This window comes from Callorhinchus milii, unplaced genomic scaffold (genome assembly GCF_018977255.1).
Source record: "Callorhinchus milii isolate IMCB2004 unplaced genomic scaffold, IMCB_Cmil_1.0 Scaffold2, whole genome shotgun sequence".
In the NCBI taxonomy this organism is placed as follows: Eukaryota; Metazoa; Chordata; class Chondrichthyes; order Chimaeriformes; family Callorhinchidae; genus Callorhinchus; species Callorhinchus milii.
The window spans coordinates 60,120,567-60,132,880 of record NW_024704743.1 but is presented as its reverse complement, the minus strand read 5'-3'; the positions used below and the strand labels follow the sequence as shown (position 1 = coordinate 60,132,880).

Here is a 12,314-nt window from a genome sequence, read left to right as displayed (position 1 = left end):
GTCTCGCATCATATTATATATCACAGTGCATTAGAATACTCAGCATATTTTGGACCTTGTGAACTGAAAGGATTTTATATGAAAATAGTTTGTGGTGTATCCTGAATTGGTCATTTTTAACTTTTTTAAACATATAGTCAAGTTTTAACTTCCATATTGACACCTGTCATCTTATTTAGTACTGTCATATAAAAATCTTCACCAAAAATGCACAAAATATTTAGAATTTTTAAGGGGGGTGGGCAGAATATGTTTATTTTGAAACAGTTGCTCTTTAAATTGTTTATGGGTTTGCTATTGCCATACACACATTCAGTCAATTTGTCAGCCCCTCTCTGATGTTCTCTTGCCTGCAGAAGATGCATTCTGATTATTAATCATTGTAGAAGAGATCCTATTTATGTACTGTAAGAATTAGATCCTGCAGTTGATGGTGAGTTATTGAAACATCCAAATAATTGTTTTTAAAAGACCCACAGGGAGTAGGAATAGAGATGAGACAGATTTATAAGAGCTTAGAAGTGGGCATTAAATCTGTTTGAGAATTTATACTGAGGTTTCTGAAGCAATTCATGTTTTTCAACTTTCTGTTTTTCAACTTTTCAACTTTCTTCACACTGTTTTGTCAATGGCTTGTTCCTCTTCTTGAAACATTTGTGTCCAGTATTATTTTTTCTTTGTAATTACAAATTGGCGTGTAAGTTTTAGAATTATATTATTTTCAATAATAATAGTTCCAATAAATGAAATATTGCAAACAGGTCAACTCTCTGTGGCCGTATTGGTAGTCCAGTTCCTGAACCAATACCCAAGGCACTGCTGATAACAGATAGGCCATCCTGGCTCAATTGGCAGGATTTGGAGATTGATCACTCATGGCAGGGATTCTTCTCACTTAGCTCCTGCAACTGCCCTAATGGTGGATTTATTCTAGCTGGACAGGCAACAGGAAATTTGCCAGACAGTGCTTTCATTGGCAGGTTGTGCAGTTTTAGCAGGTAACACCAGCAGTTCACCAACACTCACTGCCCAAGCCTTGCCTCTCGCCATCCTCTGCCTCATACTGTCCAGAACAGTGATTCTCCAATAATCTTTTTGGTGGCCTCAGTGTGACATTTCATGATCTGCTTTACTCTCCTTCCTCCCGGACCAGAGACTGCTGTGGCCTCACAAAATCACACTGGTGGCCACATTTGAGAAATGCTGATCTTGAATTGGGTTAGCAAGGTGCATCCCTCCAAGGAAAGGGTACACATTCATTGAAGATGCATGGACATTTCACTTCAAAGCAATGGCTGGCTTCTTGTGTGCTAAAAAATGGGTGATGTCTGTGTCATCACTGATTTAAATTTATATGCAATATGCAACAACTGTGAATGGTCAATACTGATGACCCAAAGTCCAGTCCAACATTGTTTAGAGCAGGAAACTGGCTGGCTTTCTGCGCTTATGTGCAGCAAATGCAGAAATGTTCTCTGCCGATCACACACAGTTATAAAGTGGGTTGAGATTTTACGGATCTCAACTACCACCTTTTAAGAAGTATTCCAGGTTTATTTTGTGCTACTTATTGGATAAATATATCAGTACTGCAGTATTTTTTCCCCAAATGCTCCACTACATTTATGTGATAATGTTTATCTTTATCATGTGGTCCAGACATGAGTTATGCATGGTGGGACCTGTAAAATATTGGATTAAAACAACCCTAAACCATTTTCTGATTCTGGTTTTGGTCCCATCTGGATACTTTCAGATTCTCTCACCATTGATTGAATCCATTATTAGTATACATTATTACAACAGTTGTCTATGTATAAATTCTTTTTATCTCTTTGTATGGTTCTCATTTATTTCCTGGGGGAGGTGTAGCAGACACCTATTGTGAACACTATCCTCCATCTGCTAAACACTAGCCAGATTGTTTTGATTGTTGTCTTTCCCATTGAAATCAAATCTGCTTCATTGATCTCCAGATTATTCTGAACATGTATTGCTCCTACTTTTTTCCCCTCTATCTCCTCTCCATTATTGTCTTTCCTGAATTCTTAATTACGTTGAATATGCAATTTATTATTGTCAGCTGGTGTGAGCCATGTTCAAATAATTCCGGTTATGTTATAGTTGTCCTCAGATATATAAGCTTCCAATTCTAGCATTTTCCTATATTGCTTCAGGCATTGCAACCTTAAATACTTTTTTTGTTAACTTAACCTTGTATCTATTTTATCTGAATTTACTTTCTGCTTTTTTATTGTTATCTTTGTTGCAATTTTTTTCACTGGTTGGTCTCCTTGGGATTTATATTGTCATGCTGTCAGCTGTTTGAATAACATAAAAATGATTTTTGTCGAACATCATAAGTCATTCCCTGTTAGCAGGCAATGATTTGTTTCCACTATTATTTACTATGTATTCTATCAAATTCCCAACAAAAACAATGTTATCCACTGAAATTTAAAGTTATCCGATAATTGCACCAATTTGCCCATCTAAATTTCCTTGATTTTTTAAGAATTTCTATTAGTTCCTTCATTTGAATAAATGAGTTTTGAATAAATCTCGTTACTTTAAAAACAAGACACCTAATGGGTAGTGATAATAATACTAAACGTTGCATTTGATATAGCTTGTTTCTAGAATGTCTCAAAGCACTTCACAGGATTGCTTTAAAGTGTCGTGACTATGAATTTGGAGGCAAACATGGCAGCCAATTTGAAAACAACAAAGCCCCATAAATAGCCATGCAGTGAATGAGCAGTTTTATCTGGGGCATTGTTAGCTAGGATAATGGGGGAAATTCCCTTCTCTTTTCGAATAATGCCATGGGATCTTAAAATTATCCTCCTCAACAGACAGATGGACATCTGTTTAACATCTCATCCGAAGACCAGTACCTCCAACAGTATAATGCTCTCTCAGAACTGCACTGGGGTGTCACCCTAGACTGTGAGCTCAAATTTTCAACTTGTGGCTTGAACCCACAATCTTCTGAAGCAGAGGCAAGACTGCTGTTAACTGAGCCAAGCAAGCTCTAAGGTGATGACAAGAGAATGAACTGGAAAAAGCTAACTACAATAGAATGAGGAATGAACTAGCGGAGGTAAACTGGAGTGAAAAACAGCCAAATAATGACATTGAGCAACAATGGAAGCAATGTAAACATGAGTTAGAAAAGCTACAGGAGAAATATATTCTATTGAGAAATAAAGAAAAAATATCAAATAATGAGAAGACATGGATGGTTAAGCAGGTTAGCATAGAATTGAATCTGGGGAAAGAAATAAAAATTACAAAATGAAGAAAACACAAATGAATGGAAGTTTAGGAAAGAGGTTAAAAAGATGATTAGGGTGAAAAAGCAAAATTATTAATTGAAAATTACACAAAAAGAAACAGTAAGGTGATTTGTAGGCACATTACGTAATAAAAGAATAGATAAATACATTGAGATGATAAAGAAATGGCTGGAATGCTAAATGAATGCTTTTCACAATTTTCACAAAGTAGAGTGATAAAGAAGATATTATAGGAATAATAGATGGTGCAAGGAATGAAATCACAGCAGTCAAGATAAGGAGAAGGAGATACTAAATAAACTTAGAGGACAAAGCAACATGCACAGATGGATTCTACCCAAGGATTCATGAAGAAACTGTGAAATAGATGGCTAAAGCTATTAGTGTGTATATAAAACAAACTCTATAAAGAAAAGTGAGGAACAGGAGAGGTCCCGGTGCAGACCCCTGAGGCACCCCCTTTAATACCTCTCCCTATTTTGGCCTAGCTCCCCTAACACACTGACAACTGCATTCAGCTTTGCAGATACTAAAGTGCACGAATATTCATCTTTGCCCAGCTGCATTTTAAGAACGTGCATTTCCTCAGGCCCTAGCTCCCTCTGATGGTAAATGATGGTTTCTATATACAATAATGACTCCACATTTTAGTATTTATTCATCTGAAATTTAATTGGCAATTTTGAATTGTACATCACTGGAACAGGTTTATAAATGTATTAGTTTAGAGACAATACAGTACAATGAAAGAAGTATGCTAAAATAGGTTTGACCAGCATTGTATGTATTATCCAGGCTAACATTCATCCTTTCCAAATATAGCTTCTAGCATCCTGTATTGTTTTGCAAGTAGGTCAATTTGAACTCAGCAAAGAAACTTGCAGCTAGGGCGGTCCTTTCACTTTGCTGCTGGACATAACTCATGAATATATAACTCAAGGCAACCATGTGATCAAAAACATTGCAGGTCTTTTATTTTGTATTGAAAATGTACTAAGGTCTCAAGTTGGTAAGATGCTTCCAGGTAAAAAAANCATTGGAAGATATTAAATATAAGAATATCTAATAACATTTACATAGAGCTATATTAAAGAATTGTGGCAGTTACCTGAAGATGAAGTAAACTACATACTCAGTACACAATGATATTTCAAAAGATTTTTTGAATGAATTATCTATTTTGACATAATTATCTACAGATTGTTCTTATATATTAACAATTTTTAAAAATGTAATTTAGATTACATTTAGATTACTATTATTAGATTACTAGATTTAGATTACTATTATTTTTTCGATGTGAGGTGGGGAATTCGAAAATAGTTTTTCCAAAGCAGGTGATAAAAATATGGCAATATCTAGTCAAGATGCTCATATTTCTATTCTGGAAAGAGTATAAGGGTCTTGCTTCATTATGTATGCACAGGCTTTTAAAAATATAAATTAGTTTTAATTCTTTCATACCATAGCTTTGAGTGGAAAAAGTTACCCAACAATTACTTAGTCCTTTTACAAAGGTGAGAGATTTATGGTTTCTTTTTCTGAACAACTTATTATGACTTGCAAACCATTTTTAAAAAAAGGAACTGACTCATATTTAGTACAGCACCATTATAAAATGCCTCACTGTATGATGCGTTTGCTTATAATGTGGTTGCACTGTGAACCCAGTTCACTGTGTATGCGTACAGCTAGCCTGCATTTTGCGCTAAAATGGCAGACTTCTGAGATATTAGGTTTCCTCTGACATAATTTCTTGCTTAGCTGTACATGTGCAAAGCAAGAAGTAACATTGAACTGGGTCCTCGTGACCCAGATGTTGGCCATTTTAGCTTTCTATGTTTAAAAAAAATCAACTTCTGTAGGGTTTTTATGGATTCCAAACATCACTATTTATGCATTGTATACAGTGGTGTACATAAATAAAGCATGTTTTTTGGTCTACCGGTGTCTGATTCTTGCGGAAACCCATCACTGCACTTAAGAGTATCCAAACCGGACAGAGTTCCACATATGCATGATATCATGAAAATTGCACTGTCTGGAATGGAATGCACATTCTCTCCCTTGATAGTTGCACTTTGTATAACTATTTCCAGAAAGTAACAGGCATTGGATGACAAGAGCAAAGGTTGGGGACCAGTGTGTTGGGGTATCCTAAAGTTTAACCAACTAAAATCGCATATCGTTAATTTGCCAAGCAATTACATGAATACCAGTGTTCAAACATTCCAAAATTCCTTTCTCCTAGGAGTAGTTGTAAAATAGGAGACTTACATTAGCTTAAAACCATGATGAACAAAGCATTATAAATAGCAATTGCCTCGACAATCTGGTGCTCTGTACCAAAACCATTTTCACTGGACCAATCTGCCTTAACACTAAAACAAACTGGTACTCAATACACATAAATCAAGATCACTCATAAATCAAGATCTTTAAATCACAGCAAGGTTAAAGGCAATCTATTTTGATTCAAATGTATAAAAGAAAATGTAGACCCCTGGGAGCAGTCCAATTTAAGGTTTTGACAAATTAACACGTTTGCTATTCAGTCTCATCCCAGATCTAATTTGTAACCAAGCAGTTACACCCTGCAAAACTGCTGACCACATATTCTAAAATCAATACCATATAAAAGCACAAACATTAACCATCTGGTGTTCCCTTATTGCAGGAATATCCTGATGTAAATGCACAAAGAAAATATTTTTGTTTTGCTGAAAAGAAACAGCACGCCTGATTTTTTTGATGAAGTAACAGAGAAGGTAGATGAAAGTAGTGCAGTTGATGTAGTTTATATGGATTTTCAAAAGGCGTTTGATAAAGTGCCACATAAGAGATTTGTAATCAAGATAGAAGCCCACGGTATTAAAGGGACAGTGACAGCACGGAGACGCAACTGGCTGGGAGACAGAAAGCAATGAGTGGTGGTGAATGGTTGTTTTTCTGACTGGAGGGAAGTGTGCAGTGGTGTCCCCCAGGGGTCAGTATTGGGACCACTGCTGTGTTTGATTTATAGAAATGACCTGAACTTGGGTATAGGGAGTACAATTTCCAAGTTTGCAGATGAATCTAAGCTAGAAAAAGTAGTAAACAGTGAGGAGGATAGAAGCAAATGGACATAGACAGACTCATAAAATGGGTAGACATGTGGAAAGTGAAGTTTAATGTGGAGAAATGCGAAGTGATGCATTTTGAAAGGAAGAATGAGGCCATATAAGCTGATGGTACAGTCTTAAAGGGGGTGAAGGAACAGAGAGAACTGGGGGTTCATATAAGTAAACCTTTGAAGGTGGCAGGACAGGTAGATAAAGATGTTAAAAAAGCAAACGGGTTATTAGGCTTTATAAATAGGTGTATAGAACACACAAGTCAGGAAATTATGATAAACCTTTATAAAACACTAGTTAGGCCTCAGCTAAAGTACTGTGTTCAGTTCTGGGCCCACACTTTAGGAAGAATGTCAAGGCATTGGAGAGGGTGCAAAGGAGATTTACCAGGATGGTATCAGGAATGAGGGACTTCAGTATCAGGAGAGGCTAGAGAAGCTAGGATTATTCTCCTTGGGGCAGAAAAGGTTAAGAGGAGACTTAATAGAAGTTTTCAATATATGAGGGGATTTGATAGGATGAACAAGGGGAAATTATTTCCACTGATGGGTGGGTCAGTAACCTGAGGATAGTTGTTAAAAGAAACAGAGGGGAAGTGAGGATAAATTTTTCACACAGTGAGTTGTTTGGATCTGGAATGCATTGCCTGAAAGGATGGTGGAAGCCGATTCGATAACAACTTTCTAAGAGAGAAGTAAATAATTATTTGGATAGGACAAGTTTGCAGGGCTATGGGAAGAGAGTAGGGGAGTGGGATTGAATTGAATAGCTCTTTTCAAAGAGCCGGCACAGACACGATTGGCCGAATGGCCTCCTTCTGTGCTGGAAAATTCTATGATTCTATGATCAAATGCAAGGAATTTTCATTTATATTTCATTTATATTTAATTTACATTTATACTGAGAACTGTGATACAGATTAAGCCGTTTAGTCAAGGACCCTCTACCCTCTGGAGCTCTCTCCCAAATACTCTTTGCCTCTCCCCCCCTCCCCCTTCTCTCTCTTAAAGGCCTTTTGAAAACCTTCCTCTTTGGCTCTGGTCATCTTTCTCTACCTACCTCCTCTATCCTCCCTGATCAGTGACCAGCACCATCACTGCTAAGTGTTTTGAGATATTACCCTACGTGAAAGGTGCAATATAAAGCCAAGTTGTTGTTCTGAAATAAAATAATTCTATTTAATGTTTTTTTTAGTAATGCTTTAGTCAAGGACTAAACAGCTGTAAAAGTAATCTAAACTATGTTTTTGCATTTTGGTTCTATGGAGCTGCTCTGGGGCAAACATGGCTGCTCCCTCCAACATACATCTCTAAATTGGCCCAGGAATGGAGACACCAGATCCCAGTTAATGTAGAAAAGCAAGTATTCCTTGCTACTTTTATAAATGTACTTTTTCCCTCTATATCTTGGAAAGTGTTTTGAACAGAATGTACTCCCTCTAGACTTTTATTTCTATTTCAGTTTGGTTTAGCTTTAAGATTGTGATTTGTTTGAAACCAAAAAAGGTGTCTGCCCAAACTGTGAAATGATTTAGTGTGCCATTATTTTTGTTCCCCTGGTGTTGATCTTCATTTGCCAGTAATCTACTGTATCTACAGTCTTATCACATTCATCAAAAGCATACATGATTCTAAACTCTATTAGGTGGCATTCATTATTGGAAGCAAATGTTTATATAAAAACATAAAACTTTTCTTTGTAATTTTGTAATTCTGTGTTTAAGAAAGCATTTGACATGTATAGAGTGTATTCAGCATTATTGGTTGGCTGTCTATGGCAATCATAGGCCGATGCTTTTGTACCCTTCTGTGCTAAATGTATAATCATCTGGCTTATCTTTATCGCGTGCCTTCTCAGGGGCCCCTTTCTGAGTTACTACAGATCTTAGCTACATCCGTCTTTGCTCCTTCTGAGTTTATTCTACGGTTTGGATGCACTCATTACGCAGGTGCAAACAATCACACTCGGACTAACCCGAGCCAACAATAAACACCAGTAAATTGCTCTTTACTCCACAATAAAAGGATGGAAATATATCAGCCACCACACCAGCTCATTTTCCAATTAACAAATTCGTTTTAATTCCAAATGCTTTACAAATCTTATAAATTTAAGTATATATATATATTGTAGTGGGCACAATGACTTCAGGGCAGGCAGGTTTGAGGGGTGGAGCCCATGCCTTTTTCAGAAGGTGCGACACCCCCATCTCTCTCTTTCTCTCTCTTGCTGGTGCTGGGCTGAGAAAGGTGGAGACCGTAGCCTCGGCCAGGTAGCATGAGGATTAGGCCACATGGCTAACCCGAGGTTGGTTAATTGTTAGAAGAGGGAGGATTGTGAGTGCACGGATCTGTAAGAACTGTGGCAGGTGCCCAGGTACCTGCATGTCTCTGCAATTGCTGTTTTGCTGTTGTTGTTCCAGGTTTTCCCTCACCTGTGATTAAACCTGTATTATAATGAAGGCCTCCATGTTTATCTGCCTGGCTCAGTGGTCCGTGCTACATTATGTACAAACACAGACTTTTAAAGTAACAAGTAAAAGCATTAAACAAAATAGCAAAAATGGAAAGTTTTACCTGCAATTCTGTTTTATTTTGCAAATGGTACTTTTCTTCACAGACAGAAAAACAATTTCAAACGATCAGGTCGGGTCTCCCGTTTCTCTCTCTCTATACTGTCCTTTCTCATATCTGCTCTATTCCCAAGTCCCAAAGAACTGTTCAGCTTTGGTAGTCTCCCCACACCTGGTAAAACAATGTTTTCCAAACTTCTCCCAGACATAGAGGGACCACCGTTGTCTGCATGTGACATTAGTTTTTGATAAACTCACAACAGGCTTGGCAGATTTTTTTCTTTTTTAAAATATTGTCACACCTTCTGATGAAAACCTTATTTGATTTTCAAAAGAATTCCTTTGTTGTGATGTGAACATTTGGAGTCTTTGATTCTAAAGGAGACTAGAGCAGATATGTGTAAATTGTTAGCCAGTCTTTTGAGTTTCTGTTTAACTTCACCACCAAAGAGTTTCTTCACTATCAAGCAGGATCTCAAGCACAGGATCTCAAGCACAAACGTCTATGTATCAGAAGGCAATATTTTTATTCTTAGCCAAATAACACAATATCATAAAATGGAGCTTGGAATGCATTTTATGCTCCTTTCCAAAGCATCAGATTATGCCAATAGCTGGAGGCTGCTTAATAATAACCACTGTGTACATGTAGGACTTTGTGATGTTCTGAAGTTGATATATTTTCCAGTGCTCAAACGTTTCACAATGACTTTGTTGCTCCAAAGCATGATTGCAATGCAGCTTCATGATACTGATATTGCATCAAGTTTCTTGGGCTCTTTTGGTGAACTAGGTTCCTGGTAGGTTGGTGTTGATCATTCTTTTTGAAACCGACAATGAAATGATGAGTCTGACATGTAAATAGGAGGAAAGAGATTAGAAAAATCAAGCTTGCTGAACAGTTTATCCATGCTTCATAGGACAACCTTTGATCCTTGTTTTAAAGGATTTTCACTCTTGGAGGTGTTTCGGAAGTCCAATAAAGGGAAATGATTCACAGTAAAATTTATGATTAGTCAGATTGTCATGGTCTTCAATTCTATGTTTCAAATCAGCCAGTTTGGAAAACTAAAATCTGGAATTCACTGCACGTCAAATTATATCTTAGTAATTGAAAGATCTAAGTAATGGTAATCGGATGAAAGCCCAGTAGAATTTCAAAAGTTTTATGTAATATTTTAAACTGGACTGCAGGCATGTTAGCAGTCGATGTGCTTTTTCTTAGGATTTAATCCATGTTGGTATAAATATTTTTTGCCTCCTAATGTCTAGCCTGAAGGTAGCAAAGTCCAAAACACTATTCAAGAATAAATCTGTTTTATTTGATGTCGCAAAACTCTTGTGTAAAAAAAACAATAAAGAACATTACTTGTTTTGTTCCCTTGTAGGAAGAATGTTTGAAGCTTTATAATTTTACCACGTGTAGCAATGGAAAAGAAACAAGCCTCCTTTTTTACGTGCAGGTTCTTGATTGGACGAGAGAAACCTGGCCAGAGCAGTGAAGTCGCTCAATTGATCAGTCAGACTCTAGAGCAGGAGCGACGTCAAAGAGAGCTACTAGAACAGCACTACGCTCAGTACGACGCAGATGATGATGAGGTAAAATGAATATCACAAAATATATTATTATTTGATCTAAAGTTCCTTCTCTTTTCCCTAACAATGTTTGTACATTTTATTTATCTTATAATTGGATGATTATAGCTTTCGCCATGATTCCTAAAGTCATGCTCAGGTATATAGTTTTTAGATGTAAAGGATCATAAAACAATTTCCTTGGAAGGCTGTTTCACAGTTCCTTAGTATAATTGCAGGGAATTGTTTTGAGCTGGTTCGATTCTGCAGGAATTTAGATGAATTATTAATCCAATGTTCTATTCACACCTTCACAGAATCTCTGCTCTTGGATTTTATAGCCTGATGTTGAGGTTGCTGAGAAAGCTAACAACAGATGTTTTTCATTTTGCAATTCCAGATTTAAAGAATTTTAAATCTTATTATTTTAAAATTTCAAACTTGTACTTATTTAGTACTACCTGTACCCATTGCAGCTACGTTTGCAACCAAAGGATCCAATATGGAATGTAGATTGACAGACAGATAGACATTTCATCTTTATCTATACTCATCTGGGAGGACTCCTTTTAGGAGGACTCAATGGGAGGACTCGGTGCTTTAAAAATGTAATTGTGTTGTCGTTGCCAGGACTTAGCTTTGTCTGTGTGCTTTATTTTTTTCACGCCGCTTGGCTACGTGCGTGTTCTGTGACAAGATACCATAGTGCCATGGTCAGCCGGTACGGCCACCAGATGTAACTGCAGTGCGTGCGTACATACGTAGGTGCTCTGCGACGCACGATGCCACAGCGCCACTTTGACTCGGCAGCCACAAGGTGTAACTGCAGCCAAAAACTGAAAATAACTCATGAATGATAGGAGATATCCGAAAACAAATATGCCTATGTCACTCCCAGGCGCAAGACCTTTCAGATGAAGTATAAATCGCGTGTTTACTTCAATCGCTTATTGAGATCTTTCTTGAAGCAATATAAAAAANTGGATGCTGCTTCTAAATCCCCTCAATTGCTGTATGTTACAGATTAAACTTGTGTATATTAAATTAACCTGTGATATATAAGTAACACTGATGGACATTTAAGGAAAAATAGAAGTGTGAGGTATGAATATTTTTGTTACTACTGTGAATTCCAATAATAGAGTGCAGTCATACCTGCAAACAATCAAATGGTTGCAATCTATTATTTCAACTAAATAATGGTAATAATCTCTCCATCCCAACATTTCTCCCTCTTTTAAGCATTTTGGGAGCACATTCTATTTCAATAAATATCTTGTGAATTTCCACATATACATGGGATGCAAGGAACTCTGGTTTGGATACTTTTAAGCATGGTGATGAATTTCTGCACCCAGCTAACCAAAAAAAAATAAGCATATTTACCCATTCACTAAACGTGTAATGTTTTATTTTTAAAGAAGTACTATTTTTAAAATTTTATTTGGTTTAGTTTTGGTTCAATTTAGGGCAGCCACTCTACTGAAAATGTGACTTGAAGTAAGCAATTAATATGGTGTCTAGAATAAACTAACAAGCAAAATTTGTATTTCTGTCTAAAATTAACCAATATTAACATCAAAAAGCAATTTCAATTACATTCTATCTTTGGGAAACAGCTTTAATATTACAATATCCACCAATGATTGGGTCACTGGCTGGGCAAAGTTAGGTTATATTGTATTTCCTAGAGTTTAGGAGGTTAGGGGGCAAGCTACTTTTGTACCTCAAGGTATTTTTTGAAGGGGATCGTGA

At 36.8% G+C, this 12,314-nt stretch overlaps 1 protein-coding gene across 4 annotated transcripts in view; it reads left to right on the top strand.

The window, feature by feature from the left end:
• ppp1r9a (protein phosphatase 1, regulatory subunit 9A) overlaps positions 1 to 12,314 on the top strand; it is a 146,190-nt gene that overhangs the window by 72,778 nt on the left and 61,098 nt on the right. For all 4 annotated transcript variants that reach the window (XM_042332621.1, XM_042332618.1, XM_042332619.1 and 1 more), the window contains exon 5: positions 10,448 to 10,583. In XM_042332621.1, coding sequence (XP_042188555.1) covers positions 10,448 to 10,583 — 136 coding nt within the window. The remainder of the gene's footprint in view (positions 1 to 10,447; positions 10,584 to 12,314) is intronic.